The sequence below is a fragment of the Pelodiscus sinensis genome, chromosome 14 (genome assembly GCF_049634645.1).
Source record: "Pelodiscus sinensis isolate JC-2024 chromosome 14, ASM4963464v1, whole genome shotgun sequence".
Classification (NCBI taxonomy): Eukaryota; Metazoa; Chordata; order Testudines; family Trionychidae; genus Pelodiscus; species Pelodiscus sinensis.
In genome coordinates this window covers 36,706,899-36,723,776 of record NC_134724.1, presented here as the reverse complement: position 1 = coordinate 36,723,776, position 16,878 = coordinate 36,706,899, and the positions used below count along the sequence as shown (strand labels likewise).

Sequence of the window (16,878 nt, the reverse complement as noted above, 5' to 3'; positions counted from 1 at the left end):
TGATTGTCAGCATTATGCAGGAATTAGGGGTACCACTGTGCCATACGCTAGCAGGCTTTATTTAGGGGAGAAACAGACACGAACAGGGAATAAGTCCCCTCAAGTGTCATTCTTAGGACATGGAAGATGTGTTCTGCATTAGAAATATGTGCTTTAATGTGCCTGAAAGCTAAGCCCAGAATGTCTTCCGGGCAATGGAAAGTAAACAGGAGATACTTTGGGTATCTCCGGAAGCTGCCCCCCCCCCCCACCAGATTACCCCAGCATAAAGGGGATACAGCGCATCCAGTAACTAATGTTTTAAAGCAGGTTACTATGGAGCCGAGTGCACAGCAAGCTGCACTAATAAGCACTCAAAAAATACACAATGCTCATATGCAGTAATTTAAAAAGCCAGCTGCCAAGGAGCCCCACTTCTCAGGAGGGAAACACATTCCTGTTTTATGGCTAACCTACAGCTCTGGAGCATTTCTGGTCTACATTTGTTGTTCTTCCTCTCAGAAGATAGCTGCATGAAAGAAGAAAAGCTGAGCCTAGACCTGACTAGTGCCACCAGCAACAGAGTCAGCATGGAATGGCCGATAACTTGAAGACCTCGGTCCGTGTTTGCAGGGACTTAAAAGCAGCCTACTGGTGGGGTAGGTTTACAAACTTTCTAGTTGCACAAAACCCACTACTCTTCCCAGCCTTTGCCCCAAACTCTTGTGAAGCTCCACCTCCACTCATGCCATCCCCGCCCCTCTGTTGCTTGCTCTCCTCACCCTCCTTGACTTGCTCATTTTCACCAGACTGAAGCAGGGGGTTGGCATCTGGGAAGAGGCGAGGGCATTGGCGGAGGGTGCAGGCTCTCAGGTGGGGCCAAAGGTGTGGAGTGTGTGGGGGGCTGCAGGTGAAGGAGGTATGGGCTCTGGGCTGGGGATGCGGGCTCTGAATGAGGAGTTCAGGGTATGCAAGTGATTTCCAAGCTGGGGGAGGGGGTTGGAGCACAGGAGAGAGTTCAGGAGGGGGACTCTGGGAGGAAGTTTGTGTACATAAGGGTCTCAGGGCTGAAGGTGGGGTGTGAGAGTGGGGTCAGGATGTGGGAGAGGACCTGGGGCAGGGGAGTGGGAGCACTGGGCTCTTGGGCAGCTCCCCACAAGTAGTGGCATATCCCTTGGTTCCTAGGCAGAAGCACAGCCAGGCAGCTCTGCCCACTGCTGTGGTGTCCCTTCCCGCAGCCACAGCCCCTGTGGCTCCCACTGACCGCTGTTCCCCCCAAGGGGAGCAGTCATGCATGGCGGGGGCAGTGCAGAGTCCTCTTGGCCACCCCTCTTCCTAGGATGGGAGGGACACGATGCCACTTCCAGGGAGCTGTGCAGAGCCAGGTAGGGAGCCTATCAAATGTTAATGGCCCAGTCAGCAGCTAACTGATGCTGCCAGGGTCCCTTTTCAACCGAGCGTTCTGGCTGAAAACCAGACACCTGCAGCCCTAAGGGGGAAAAAAGCACCCAGGGACCCGAGACCACTCACTGGGGTACTAACAGCTCTAGCAAAGAACTATCACTTCCTGTGATCTGCCGAAATTCGGATCTGTTCTGCAAAACCATGGACGAGCCAAATTCTCAACCACAATGAAATATGAGAGAGACAAAGGAAAAAACTGGAGAACTTCACATCCTTAAACTTGGGAACAGGGCCCAGGACCTTCTAGTGTAAAACAAATTAAAAACGCAAACTAGAAGAAAAATGATGCACTTGAAATTGTAGAAATTTAAATTCACACACCTATGCCACATGCCTCCTCAATTCTGTTGTGATAAACAGCATTTCCACAGTTTCTCACTTACAGAAAATAAAATTCAGTTGAAACTATAACCTTCCTGAAGTCAGAGGAAACGTACTTGCTAGAAGTGAGCTAAGTGCCAACATCAGTGGTCTCCGAACATCCCACACGTGGATGGAGGATGCAATAACACACCTATTTTGGGGGCATGTTCTAACCTTTCACTTAATGCACATTAAATGCCCTTAAGAAAAGGAATTCTCCAGAGATTTTACTTCAATTTCCCTCTGCATAAACGGGCCGGGGGAGGTATTACAGACATATGCTAAAGCAAAGACATTGTAAAGAACTCACCGGATTTCGAAGAGCATGTTGCTGTGACGGTCGATCCCTATGTGCATGGCTGTCTCTTGTTATTGCAGATGCCCCAGAATCTACATGAATGGACCCCACTGGAGTAGGCTGGAAAAGAAAACATGCATTGCACATTGAACCAGTGCCTTTCTTAGGCTCCATTCCCATACCACTGCATGCAGAAGCTCTACTACTGTGTAAACTCTTCCTCAACGTGAAAGAGCTGGGAAAATATAGGCCTAAATTGTTTGAACAAACAATAAAAACCACAGCAGATGCTATAAAGTCTCTTTGGGACTCAGGAGCTTGCTGGACATTTACAGCCACTAACATCTCATGGTCAATTGAAAAGCAATGCTATCATTATACACATTTATAAAGGTATCCAACTCCATGATGTGGTTTAAGTTGGGTTAATTACAGTTGCAAATAGGGAGAGTTTTATGCATAGTTTTCCTCCTCTCAGGTTTCCTACTTTAGGAACAGGATGTGTTAATCAAGGCTTCATCTGCTCAGTTCCCACCTAAATCATAATCCTAGCTTGTAAATTCATGATCTCCATAGCAACCAATGGTGAATTGTTCAAGGAAGGATAGGAAGCTTGGCTTAAAATGGCTTTTTGCCCACTGACTCTGAAATGAAACATCAGTGAAGAGAAACAAGACTGATAAGTAGAATGATTTCCTTTTAAAAGGTTATTGTGTGAAATAAGCCAACAGAGGAAACACTGTATATTTACGTCGATGTAAAAACCAGAAAAGCAGAACGGCCTAAATACATAGTAATTCACCTCCTTGAAACAAACTGCCCTTTGCACGAGCCATCAATGCATGGCTTCTTTCAGATGTGCTTTATCAGTTCTCCAACACGCATCAGCAGGGCTCTTGGCCAAGCTTTCCTCCCCCTCCCCTGACAGGTGGTCCCAAAATTTACAAACAAGTCAGGAATGTAGTTAGCGTGTTCCGTGTGGTGATGGCGGACCAGGGCACTAAGCTTCTGCTACAAGCTGATGAACACGGTGACAGACAGCACGCACAGACAAGGAGAGGCTGGAAGCTAAGGAGTTAGAAAGTCCGAAACATCAGCATTCTGCATTTACCCTTTCCCGATTGCCTTCCCCACGGTGAGAAGAGCAATCGGAAAATGCATGGATATTGGGAGTTGCCCTTTTTAAAATCCCCAACCCATTGTGACGGGAGGGATTATTTCTTGTGACAAAACCAAATTTGATGAAACTATCCACATGCAAGAGGTTCTATATCTAAAAGCCCAGACTTCTAATCATGCTGTAATGGGGGTAGGTCTCCTTGCAGCCTGTTAAGTGTTGGAGCATGCCAGAAAGCAGAAACTTCCCAATTCCTGGGGCAGGTGTGGCTCATTACCAATCCATGCTGAATGCAAGAGCCTTGGTCCTGAAACAGAAAGACCTGAGGGATGGAACCCTAGGAAAATCCAAGCCTGACAAGAGCATGGAGGGGTCAGCTGGTAACACTCAATTTAAAAGCAAATCTGCCCAACAACGTAAGGTACAGCAATTATTCCTATGATCTTGTGTACGAAGTGTGAGGAAGTGTCACTGCAGCACCTCCCCCCCTTTGTAGCTACGTTTAACAAGCACATGAATGTGCTTTGCAATTGGCCTGCCCTGCCAGTGCACTGCTATATGGGACACTCCAGTTGGGTTGCCTGCTCAGTGAAGGAGAGCCTCGTGTCATGCAATGGTGAAGGGTTTTAAAGAGAGCCTGCATTGTACTGAACCAAAACAGAAAGTCTTACGTGCCCACACAGCTGGAAGAGCAGCCATGAGAGACTAGGAGGCTTGTTTCTGGAAGGAGGGTGCTTGCTTTGCCAAGCAAACTTACCAGTGGCCTGCCAACCCAGTCGTAGGCATAATCAAAGGTATAACCTTTTTTTTCAAAGAGTTCTGTGAAGATGGTTCGTAGGTAATCGTAGTCTGGTCTCTCAAAGAAGTCTAATCGCCGGACATAACGAAGGTACGTGGCCATCTCTTCTGTTGCAAAAAGGCAAGGACCAAATTAAATAAGGAGTATCAATACTTCTGCCCAGACTAAACCCAGAGCAGCCCCCTGCTGCTCATGTCATCTCTGTACAGATTACAAGTCCCTATAGCATGAGAGCGATACAACTGGGGGGCCCTAGTCTTTGCAATTCTCCAAGATGACAACTGGGCAAACTTGGCCTTCCAGTTTTAAGCGGTATGGCAAGTGGTTATTACAAGAGGAGGTGCATCTTTCAAAGAATGGCTAATACTTAGAGGGAGTTTGACAGAAGTGGATGAAGTTCACATTAAGTATGTTAAGTACCGCCGGGTAACTGACTAATCAAATAGTCAATGCATTTTGCATCGACTATTCAGTTAGTTAATAGGGCACCTCCACCTTTGAAGTGTAGCAACAACCCTAGGGCTGCTGCTACAGTTCAAAGGTGGAAATGCTGTGTGGAGCCTAGGGTCACTTGGGGAACCCGGACTCCTAGCGGTGCTGCTGCTTTGAAACACTGTGGGAAGCCTGGCACCAGGCTCTTCGCAGCGTTTCAAAATGGTAGCACCGCGGGGAGCCTGGGATCAGCTGGGGATTCCCCACTGACCCTGGGCTCCACATGTCACTTTCACCTTTTAAGTGCTATACTTCAAAGGTGGAGGCGCCCTATTCACTAATCGAATAGTTGATGCACAATGCATCGACTATTTGATTACTCAGTTATCCGATACTTAACATCCTTATAGCAGGGCAGAACAGAAACATTCTAATGTGTTGCTCTTTCATTGTTCCCCAAGCAGAGAGGCTCACTCAGCTATCAGACACTCAGCTTTGAAAGGGGAGGGGTGCATGCCTGCAGGGCACCAGAGATCACAAAACACTGAACAAAGCCATCAGGGCAGGTCTTGTGGGATGCTGGCGGAAGCCTGTTCCCTCAACAAAAATACCAGCAGAGTCCAAACTGGTTCTTTGTCAACAAAAAAGGGAGGGGTAAAGAGAAAAGTCTCTTGCAGGGGTAGAAGTTTTTTGTTGGGAAAAAATACAGTTTTGGCAACAAAAGTTGCACTGCAGTGTAAATGCTCTCACCGTTTGGTTGCCGAAAGGCTGTTTTTGGCAACAAAATGTGTCAGTGTAGACAAACTCCAAGTGGTGTAATAATTCCATTTGGGCCTTACCTGGGAAGTTCTCACAGAGAACTTCAACTGGAGTATTTCTCTTCGTGTCCCCAATCTTCTGGTATCTCTCTTTTAAGGTGTCAGCCTGTAGGGTATAAAGATGAAGCATAAATACAGAGACAGAAAATCAGCAGGATAACTGATCTCATTGTGACAGTGAAGTCAAGGTGCTTTATAGACTGTCTTGCTTATAGCAGGATAGAAGGACTTCTTCTCTAAACTGCACTTGGGTGACAACTATGAAGTGGCGACCATACAATTCACTTGCAATGAGCTCTACCTTCCCACAACACTGCATGTGGGATGCTCACCCACACTGTTCTGATCTTGCTGCCAACAGGGTGTGTGCAATGTGGCCATGAACTGTTGACAATGGGAGGTAGAAACACAGTTTGACCTGTTGTCACTTTTGGTGACTTTTGCATGTTAGCAGTGCTTGTTGGCAAACCTTCCTGGTATGGACATCGCTTAAAACTTCCAAGCCATGTGCTGTGCAGCTGGTGTTTGGAACAGAGGAAATAAGGTGCATGCAAAAGACTACAAAAGGGCAGCCGCATCTTCTCCATTTTGTCTTCATGTCTGGAGTAACTTATTGGCTGCCAGTGCCGTATGGTGGGTAAAATCCAAACCTGTGCTGACCTGGTAAGGAGGTTGACCCTTTGGGGTCAGAAGGACAGTTTGTACACAGGGGCAGAGGTTTTTTACATAACCGCTCACTGTACTGGGAGCCAGAGAACTGGAATGCAATGAAGGGAGCTGTGTGATTTCTTTTTTGCTTCCTGAGAGCCAGTGTGGGGGGGGATCAGACGCACACTGTGACCAGTTGGGGAGTCTCACTTGTGTTACCCACTAGTCTTGGGAGTATCTGCTCTCCTTGTTGGAACTTGAGTCGGCCTTGGCATTTCCAGGGAGGACTGCCCTAAGCACAGCAGGGCACACTATATTTATGTGAGATTAACTGTCTTTTACTTCACATTTGTCTACTGTCTAGATCAAGGTTGGGCAAAATCTGGCCTGCCAACCCACTCAATCCAGCTGGCAGGCTACCTGAACTAGCCCGCGGGCCACCCGATTTCACCCCCCACATGACCCTGAGGCATAGAGCAGCCCTACACTGCTTTAAGCAGGTGGCTGCTCCCTAGGGCTCTCTGCTCTGGATGCTGGGGAAGGGAGAGGCTTTGTGGAAGCCTACCAATGGGAGCCGAGAGATTTTACTGGTGGCAAGGGCAGCGCCCAAAGCCTCCCCCTTTCCCTGGTACCTGAAGCAGAGAACTACAGGGAGCAGCCAGCCATTTTAAGCAGCTTGGGACTGCGGCAGGCAGGGAGCCTGCTTCTAGGTCCTGGCAGGCTGCTGTCTGTGAGCTGCCTAGATAAGCACGTCCAGGCCACAGCCTACTCTGGCACCTCAGCTCCTCCTGCCTCAGGTCACCATCCAAACCCTCTGCACCCAACGTCCATCCCACACTGTGCACCCCCTCCACAGAAAAGTGCAGCCCTTGACCATTTCCCAAAATCTTGGAGTGCCCCTCCCCATCGAAAATTATTGTCCACTCCAGTCCAGATACTATGTGAACTATATAGCTGGTTGCCATGAAGCAATAAGAAGTAACATACTCAGTTATAAAGTCTCAGAGGGGTAGTTGTGTTAGACTGTAACTTTAAAAACAATGAGAAGTCCTGTAGCACCTTAGAGCCGTGGTCCCCAACACGGTGCCCGTGGGCGCCATGGTGCCCGCGGGGGCATTTCTCGGCTCCCACCAAGTGCTCAGGGCTGGCCTGGCCCCGGGCACGTGGCGCATGCGCGGTGCCGGAGCCAGCCCCGGGCGCGTGGCGCACTGTGAGCGCCGGCCCCGGGGGCGCCGCAGATTCACCCCCCGCAGTGCATGGGGGGGGGGGGAGAAAGAGCGCTAGCGCCGGCCCCCCGGGCGCGCGGCGCTTGGGGGAGCTCTAGCGCCGGCCCCCCGGGCGCGCGCAAGCAGCCACGCCCCCTGGCGCCTGGCAACCCCAAATGGTTGGGGACCACTGCCTTAGTCTAACAAAAAGTATCATCATGAGCTTTTGTGGCCAAAACCCACTTCCTCAGATGGCTGGTGAGGAATAACAGAAACCAAGCATTTTATTGCAGGGAAAGGAAAAAATATCCCCCCCCCCGGCCAAAAAAAAAAAACCTGTCAAGTGTAGCGCTGGTGCTAATGAGGTTAATTAAGTGGGCTGGATATAAATGAGGGGTTAAAGGCAGGGAAGACTAGCTTTATAATGTGACATTCAATTAATGTCTTTGTTCAAGGTAGGGATGTGAAAGGTTAAGGGTGATGCTTACTGATCCCGATTTACCAGTGAAGGCTGCAGCAGCTCCCCGCCCGCTACGGGCAGGGGGCAACTCCAGCCCAGTGGGGCCTGCTGCAGACAGGAGTTGCTCAAAGCAGCCCCTGTCCGTGGCAGGCTGAGGTGGGGGGGAATGCCCAGGCCTCTGCCTGTGGTGGTGGGCCACTCCAGTCTGGCCAGGGTCATTGGGGCTGGGCTGGAGTGCCCTCTTCAATTAACTGGTTAAACGTGAAGCAAACTGCACATTTAACCAGTTACCCAGAATTTTACATCCCTGTTTTAAGCCTAGGGACTGTCAAATTTGCAGATGAACACCAATTCCGCACTCTGTAATTGGCTGGTGAAATTCTTTTGTAGAAGAAAGGCTACTTTTAAATCCACGATTAGAGTGCCCGGGCAGAATAAAATGTTCCCCTACAAGAGTGAGTGAGTTACCATTTCTGACGTCTGACTTGTGTCCATTTATCCTTGTCATAGAGAATGTCCAGTTTGGCCAATGTACAAGTACTATTAGGCATTAGCTGTAGAAACTCCATTGTGTGTTCCATGTGTGTGCATCAGTGGATTTGCTTTCTAAACAGCGATCACATGCTCAGTTTACAGGATAATTTCTTAATTGCTAGCATTGCAATTTGAAAGTAGAACATAAGTGCAAAGAACGGTCCTTTCTGGCTCACAGATCTCCACTCAAAGCTTCTACAATACGGCCCTCATTTACTACCTGTAACCCAACTGTCTGCAGCAGGATTTTAGAAGCATCAACGAGAATAGATTTTTGTCCCGTAATTGGAATCTTTTAGTTAACAATTATGCTGTTCAGTACAGAATCCCAAAGCCATACGGGTGCTGACGTGCTTACAAGATAAAAATAGTACACTTGTTTTTACTACTATTTTTATCTTGTTCCAAAGATCTGACTGAATATACAAGGGTCTGAGTATGTTTGATGTAGTGACTTCTCCAAATAGAACTGGTTTAAAAGCAATCAGTAAATCTGTTTTAAAAAAAATTAAAGAAGCATTAAAAGTAGACTCAGTGCCACAGCTGTCTGAGTCCTCCGTCAACTTGTGGTCACGTTTTCTTACTTTTTAACGTGTCTCTCTGCTGTTGCTCTCTGAATGACTCTCAAATAATTATAAGTGGCTATATGCAAAATGCTATTCAGTGAACCAAGAAAACAGACTGAAAACAGAAGAGAAGTCACTTGATAACTGGTTATTTGAGGGTGTTTTCTATGTAGTCACACTCTGCCTCCTTCCTCTTTTCCTTCATAAACAAGCCACTCTGAGGAACGCAAGTGGCACTTCCCAACAACAGGAATAAACCAACACAGGGAGAGCATATTTTCCCCTCTTGTCTTTCAGCTGTAGCAGCTTTTCTTGTTTATAAGAGAAAAATAAGTTTGCAGAACGTTAAGGCTATGCCACCATTAGAGATATAAGTGACTAGTTGAATATCCGATAAGCATAAGCTTATTTTTATTTAGTTTTTAATTTACAGATTAGATAGATGGATAGATACAATTTTAACATCCCTAGCTAGGAACTTCAAATTAAGTCTATGGGAGCTTGTCTGAGAATATTGGGCAAGGTATGGCCAGTAACCATATACAGTAAATTTACAATAATCCGGCACCTTTAGGACCCAGGGGGTGCTGGATTATCAGATATGCCGGACTATCAGAAGGGGGGGGGGCTATAAAGGGTCTGGGGTGCGGGGGGGCGGCGCTGTGGGACCAACCCAGCAGCACCCCAGCTGTTCTGCCCCAGGTTTCCCCAAGTCAGCTGCTGCTGAAACTGACCAGCGGCTGACTCTGGGAAGCCCGGGTCAGAGCAGCTCCAATTGTCCAGCTGTCTGGAGCACTTCCGGGTTCCAGATAGTGCCAGACTATCAGGAGTGCCAGACCACTGGATGCCGGACAACTGGAGTTTTACTGTATGTGTAAGCTTAATTTTTAAAACCTTCAAGGGGTAGCCGAGTTAGTCTGTAACAGGAAAAACTTAAATAGTCTAGTAGAACCTTAAAGATTGACGAAACATGTAGATGGTGTCATGAGCTTTCATGGGCGCAACCTACTTCAGACGGGTTGTGCTCACAAAAGCTCATGACACCATCTACATGTTTTGTTTTCTTTAAGGTGCTACAAAGTCTATTTGTTGTTTTTTAATTTTATTGTTAATTTTTAAGTGCTCATGTTCTATATGCAGCTTTCAAAACATTCATAGCTGTCAATCATATCCCAATGGTTTTCCACACATGCACAGCAGAGAGATTAGTTCATCGCGAAAATTGTATCTTCACAAAGCTTCCATCTTTGGTTGTTTTTACTATGACTATGTGTGATTGGTTTTAAACACACACAGCCGGAAGAGTGCTCCCACTCACTTCCTGAATCTCAAAGAGAAGGAAAAGATTTTGCTCAAATTTCCCTAAAACATTCACCTTCATGTAGAGAAGGCCAAGTAAGAAGGTTTTACCATCTAAAATTGGCTAAGTGATACATTTTAACACGTACCTTGAGCCCTTGCCAGGGCAGACTGCCTCGAAGGAAATACATGAACATATGACCAAGGGCTTCCAAGTCATCTCGCCGACTTTGCTCTGAAAGGTAAGAGAGAGACCATGTTATTTCTGCAGCCACAGAAGTAACACTAACAGGTTCAGCAACTAGGTTTCTTTCTACATGAAATATTCTCTACACGTCTTTCCATATACACAAAATTATTACAGCTCAGATTATCCTCTTGTCTAATACCACCTAAAATTGGCCAAGGCAAATAAATGCCAAATTGAAAAATATGTTGGTCTATACAAAGGCCAAATATCTTGTACCAGAGTGATGATTACAATTCTTGTGCCAATCAGATGAAAATGGAGGATTAAAGTAGTGATAGTACAAGAATAAAGCAATTCCCAAGCTGTGGTCTCAAGAGTGATTGTGCTCTGAAGCGTTTGATGACCATCTGTACAGACGGGATAGGATAGGTACAAATTGCTGGCTCTTTTCCAGCTCTTTTTATAGCTCATTACATGGCAGCGCTTAAACAAATACTTCCCTGTTACTTCTCCTTGCAAATATTTGCTGTGGTGGCCACAAAGCTAGTACCCAATTGTGAATGGGTGAGAAGATTGTCCGTGTGGTCATAGATGGGAGGGGAGGTGTTCACAAGATACTCCACTAAGATGTGGGCTGATGTATGGAAAAGTTTGAGAACTGATGCAACACAGAACACCTCTCCTAAGCATTCCATGTAAGGTCAGATACAAATGGAGCCTTTTCCCTGTACAGTTTCATGTGAGCCACGCTGCCTGACTCCACGTTTTCAAAGGCATTCTTTATGAGCTGGCTGCTGTCCAGCAGAGTAAAAGTTCAGGCCAGCAAATAAGGGTAAACATGATGCATGTATTTTTAAAATGAACTAAAGCTCAGAGACCCCCGCTTCAAAAAGTTTGATTTCCACTTGATTGTGTTTTAGAAAAAAAAACCTAAATTCTGTTAAGATGCAGTTCATGGATCAATCTGCCTTGCCCAGGAATTACAAAATGGAAGTTAGCTCAGGTTACAGACCAGCCTGCCATTACTTCCACCTGCAGGCAGCTCACACGGTCAGAACCGGGAGAGTGGAGCAAATCCAGTCGTCTAACCCACATGGAGAAACACAATATGTTTCAAGAGCTGTCTCTGTGCTGTGCAATTTGCATGAAGAGGAGCAAGCAGTTCTTTTCACAGCATGACTCGCCTTGGGAAGTGCATAGCAAATGTTGCTCTCAAAATAGCATGCAAAGAGGAGAGGCTGAAAAGGCAACTACTCCATGTCACTGATAGAGCTGTACATAGGAAACCTATAAATCTTAATTCAACCAGGAAAATAAGTTACAATATGGATAGTTATCAGAAAGAACAGGATCTCTAACCCTGGGAAAGGACTGGGAAAATGCCAGTCAGTTTGCTTAGAACAACAGTGCTCAGCATTAAATTACTATGAAGAAGTTGGCAAATGCGGATCGAGGGAGGGCAGATCAAGGGAGGGCTCATGCATTCTCCCCACCTTTATGCAGGAGGAAATTTCATTGGGTCAATTCCCCCTCTCATACTGTGGCTTTCTGCAATGTCTCCAACCTATTATAAGAGTCAATTGTTACATCCTCCTGCATGGGCAGTCAGTAATGTAGGTAAAGGAAGGTGTAGCCTTCCCAAAACTGCCTGCATTACTGACTGCCTAAAGCAGGGGCTGCCCTGGGGAAAGTTGGAACTGCGGTGCAGCCACCTGGCTCCCCCGGCTGCCAGCTCAGCTCAGCAGCCTGGCTGCAGGGGTTGGAGAGGATGGGCCCCTGGTGGGACGGTGTGGCTTTCTCTGGGTGCAAGGGAGGGCCAGGTCAGGGGCATCATGAGAGCCCCAGTTCTCCACATGGACAGGCAGGATCAGGCGGGGAGTGGGCGGGGCTTGGGTCTAGAGGTGGGGCCTCGAGCAGAAGGGGCAGGGCTGGGTTTAGCTTTCCCTAGCTGGGCTTCCATCCAACACCCACGTTTTCCTGTAACAAAAGGCCCCTCAAGTTACCACACACAGAGGACAGGTTTTTAAACATATTTCTACACTAAGGGGTACAGCTCTCCACATTAGACATGACGAGTCCAGTGCCACCTTCTCAAAACTAGAACACACTTTTTCAGAAGCAAGGCCTTGGAAGTGAGCTGGAAAAGCGGCAATGAAAATAAATTCCTCCCATCCAGAAAGTACATGGTGTCATAAGTAATTTAAAGCCAACCACCAAGCACTATTCCCCTTTGGAGACTTGAGTGACTTGCTGCAAAAACAGTTTTGAAGGCAACAGTTAATCACCCCAAATTTCCCTTCACATCCTGCCTATTTACAAAGTAGTGTTCATCAACAATAGGAATCAAGGTTATTCACTGGTTAGTGGAGTTTGGAAACAGTCTCTGCACATCACCAATTGTGGGATCAAAGAATCCGTACCATCAGCTTTCTAACTCCTCGGAAGAGCAGCCTCCACTGGAACTAGTCACACTCCCTGCCCCCACCTTTTCTGAAGATATAAAATAGGAAGAGAGTGAGGAGTGGTGCCTGTTTGGGCCAATCCTTCTCAAGAAGGTTCCAGAAAGAGTATTTTTGCCTTGACCTTATAAATGGGGACAGAGAGGCCACTCCAATATTCCATTATCCCAAGAGCTGAAGTGAATACAAAATACAATCGCTTTCAAGTTTAGAAAAGCAAAATTTTAATCGCTTAGGACAAAGCAAGTTTTATCCTCCAAAGATATTAAAATCAGGGAAAGCCAAATGATGCTTGGTTAGCTGTAGTGGAAACCACAGCAAGGTGCTCTTCTTGAGCCGCTGTACGGAGGGGACATGCAATGGAGATAAGCTAATCCAAACATGCTGCCAGCTGCTCCAGCTTTGGAACTGGCAAGTGTTCCAACAAGATTCTCACTAGTTTCTGTAGCTGAAGGGAGAACCCTCCTTTGTCATGGCAGGCTCAAGCAGGGGCCAGGAAGAATGGGACATTGTAAAGTGAGATTGAGGAAATGTAAAATATTTAGGAACATGAAGAAAACTTGGTTGGTTCCTTCTACCAACAGTACATGAAGTGACAGACGGAATCAGCAACTACTGAATTGAAAGGCACTGGGCAAAACAACAAATATACAGTCTATGCAACAGAAGAGAACTGCTGCTCTAAATGTTTATTTAAAATAAACACTCAAACCTCTACTTCCGCCAGTTCAGAACTGTTCCTTCTGTGTATTCGCCTAGTTTGCCTTGCCCAATTTAGAGACACACCATTATGATAAATGCACATAATATTTAATTGCTTAGAGATGGCTTGACTGGTACTGGAATACCATGGGCCAATCTATAGTTGAAGGTCTAAAGGCAAATGTGATGCTCTTGCTCAAAAGAGTACAAAGCACAGTACGTTAGCAGAAGGAAAACAGACCTTTGCCAAGATGTGTATTTATGGACATGTATCTTGCTGTTCCAGTTAGGCTCTTGTGTTCCCTGTACGGTATGTGTTTTTTGGTTTCAGGATCAATGTACTCCTTGGCCAATCCAAAGTCAATGATGTGAATTACGTGTTCTTTTTTGTTGCCTTGCCGGCCAATAAGGAAATTTTCTGGCTTGACATCTCGATAAATGAGGTTTTTGGAATGCACATATTCCATTCGCGTTATCTGCAAAAGTAGGAGACAAACATTCATGTTCAGTACACTAATCGCATTTTGCTGCCAAGGGCCCATATCCACTGATCTCAAAGCATTTTGCAAACATTTAACACAATTCACCATAAGGAATGGAATTATACAGACAGGGAAACAGAGGCAGAGATTACATGACTTGTCCTAGGTCTGATGCATAGCTAAAAATGGCATGCAAAAGTCTTGACTTTGACCCCTGCTATAACCACATTATACTCCCATTATTTTATATGCAGGAATGAAATATGTAAAAATATCCAAAGGGGTGTTTTTAAATGCACAGCTACGGAACATGACTAGTAGAAAAATTCCATAGAGGATAAAACAATTAGCCAAACATTTTTGTACAAGGTCTTTAAAAATACTTCCAAATCCAAATTACTGTCTGTCTCGTCTTTCCTTACTGCTCTAGCTCTCACCAGTCTCCACCCACATGCCATATGCTGCCTCAGAACATACCAAGTACTCAAGGGAAAGAATTTCTTATATGTATACGGCTGAAGGCTCAGCTAGGGAATGCAAATACCAGCCCCGCCCCTTCTGCCCAAGCCCGACCCTCCTCCATCTACCCTAGTGAAGTCAAACCTCGACCAACTACAGCCCTGAAGCCTGCTCCTTCCTGGCCAGACAAAAGGCCAAGGCTGTCATGCTGCCACCCCAACCCTTCCGGGTGTCCGGGGATCCAGGCCATGGCCTCAGACCTCTGGGTGGCTAGGGAACTTGGCCAGTTCCAGGAAGACAACTGCCTTGCCATGCCTATCTAAATCATTATATTTCTTAGGGTATGTCTACACTTGCACCCTCTTTCGACAGAGGGATGCAAATGAAGACATTCGAAATAGCAAATGAAGCCAGGATTGTATGAGGAATAAGGGTTATTTCGAGAGAAGGGTTTTCTCTCGAAATAACCACATCTTAACAGCATCTGTTATTTCGAAATAGCGCCATAACGCAAATATGCAAATGAAGTGCAGGATATTTAAATCCCAGCTTCATTTGCAATTTCAAATGTCATTTGCATCCCTCTCTCAAAAAAGAGGATGCAAGTGCAGACATACCCTCAGTGTTGCTAATGTTGGCTGTCAATTTAAAATAGCATGAAAACTTTCCGACAGTCAATTCAGGTGTTATTACTGCCCACTGCCAGCACTACAGCTGAAAAACGCTGTGTCCTTTACCCTTCCACATTCCATGCAAGGCCTCCGATTTCAAGTGCTGCCTATAAACAGCTGTTTTGCCTTATGCCTGATCTTCACTGCAGTTAGCTTGAAGCATAAAACGCTGATGTTCCTCAACCCAACTTCCAACCCCACACACGTCTCAAACCAGAGTAACGGTGTTTAGCACACAGTGAGCTAGATCGTCACACTGATCCCAGGTTTGAGCCCAAGCGCTGCTGACGCTTGAGCTAGGGATGAGGTGGGGATGCAGGTACTCTGCAGCTAATCCTATCGCCTGAGTGTTTTGCAGTGCGGCTGCGCTCAGCCTGGCCTATGCTATAAAGGTAGGTGCCTTGTGTCAACCAGTTTCAGAGGGTCTCTCCAGCCAATGTCAGTGCTCTGGCAGAGCAACCCAGTGAAACAACCTCCCTGACTGGCCATGGTCAGTCTCCTGAGGTCAGCAGTCTGAGTTTAAAAGCCCCACCCACCCATTTCTGAAATGCCTTTTCTAATTGCCCAGCTTGGGGGACACAGCTAGCACTTCTCCCTGTGGTGTGCAACTCCACAACTGACCATGCCGGCCCGGCTTCACACACTAGCCACGGGGTGATGCAATAACTTTTGATGATGGGCCACTAAGAATTTGGAAAGTCAAGGGCTCCACTTTTCCATGATATAAATGGAGGAGATGTGGGGTTTGGGATTGCAGTTGGATGCAGAAGGGAGCTTGTGGTAGGGGATTAAGGTACAGGAGGCAATGTGGGGGCTGGGAAGGGGTATGGCTATGAGTGCACGAGAGGATCCTGACCTGGAGGAGGAGTGTAGGAGGGGGGTGCATAGTCTGGGAGGGGTGTGTGACCTGGGACAAAAGTTCTGATGCAGAAGTGGGGGTGCACAGAGTTTTGGCTGTGACCTGGGGCAGGGTTGGAAGGGGAGCAGAGGGTTGGGGAAGGGAGGGGCGGGGTGCCAGGTGCAGGTTCTGGTTAGGAGGTGCTTACCATAAGCAGCTTTTGGCCAGCAGGAGCCTCAAGCAGGCTCCCTGCCTTCCTTGCCCCACTGGCCACTCAGTGGCTGGCTGTGGGGACCATGCGCCACTGAGGGGGGGGGAGAGAAGGTACTTTGCATTTTGCCTGCACCACAAGAATGATCCAGACAGCTCCCATTGGCCGGTTTTTGGCTAATGGGAGCTGCAAGACTGTGCTGGTGGCTGGGGTAGAAGAAAAGCCTAAGAAAGATCTCTATGTGACCAGTGAGGAGGAGGAGGAGGAACAGAAGGAAGTAGGCATGGGAGAGGGGAGATGTGGTTGGAAAGGGCATGTCTCCAGTCATGCCACAAATCAAGACCTGTCAGACTCTACCAACTCCACCCAATCCCACCAAGCATGGAGAAGCTGGATAAAGGGGAAGGGACCTTGAGAAACTATGTGCAGGCATTTTTCTTTACAATGTTTACAGACGGTGTCCACTAGGGATGCTAACTATTGGTTAGTTTACTAGTCAAATAGTGGATGGAATTTCCATCAACTAGTTGATAGGCACTTCTGCATTCCTCCTTTGAAATGTACAAGATCCCCCACTGGGAATGCAGAAGTGCGGATGCAGCCCAGTGGGAAGTCCTACTGACTGCAGGCTGCATGCAGGCATGCCCACTTTGAAGTGTGGAGCATAGAGCCCGGAGTCAGCAGGAGACTCAGAGTACCCTGCTGACCCCGGGCTCCATGCTGCGCTGCTGATTTGAAATGCCATGTGGAGCCCGGGGTGAGCTGGGCACTCCCCAGCTGATCCCAGGCTCCACGACGCATTTCCCCAGAACCCGGGGTCCATGGAAATGCCACCTTGCATTTCAAAGGGGCAGCGCCGCACAGCTGAGCCGCGCTTTGAAGTA

The 16,878-nt window shown here is 47.1% G+C and overlaps 1 protein-coding gene across 8 annotated transcripts in view; it reads right to left on the bottom strand.

Moving 5' to 3' along the window:
- Positions 1–16,878, bottom strand: part of CSNK1G1 (casein kinase 1 gamma 1) — a 171,008-nt gene that overhangs the window by 31,184 nt on the left and 122,946 nt on the right. For 6 of the 8 annotated variants that reach the window (XM_075897479.1, XM_075897484.1, XM_075897486.1 and 3 more), the window contains 5 exons: positions 13,575–13,809; positions 10,132–10,217; positions 5,292–5,376; positions 3,979–4,127; positions 2,117–2,224 (listed from right to left, as the gene is read on the bottom strand). In XM_075897479.1, coding sequence (XP_075753594.1) covers positions 2,117–2,224; positions 3,979–4,127; positions 5,292–5,376; positions 10,132–10,217; positions 13,575–13,809 — 663 coding nt within the window. The remainder of the gene's footprint in view (positions 1–2,116; positions 2,225–3,978; positions 4,128–5,291; positions 5,377–10,131; positions 10,218–13,574; positions 13,810–16,878) is intronic. The other 2 variants (XM_075897483.1, XM_075897485.1) reach the window with 1 other exon arrangement.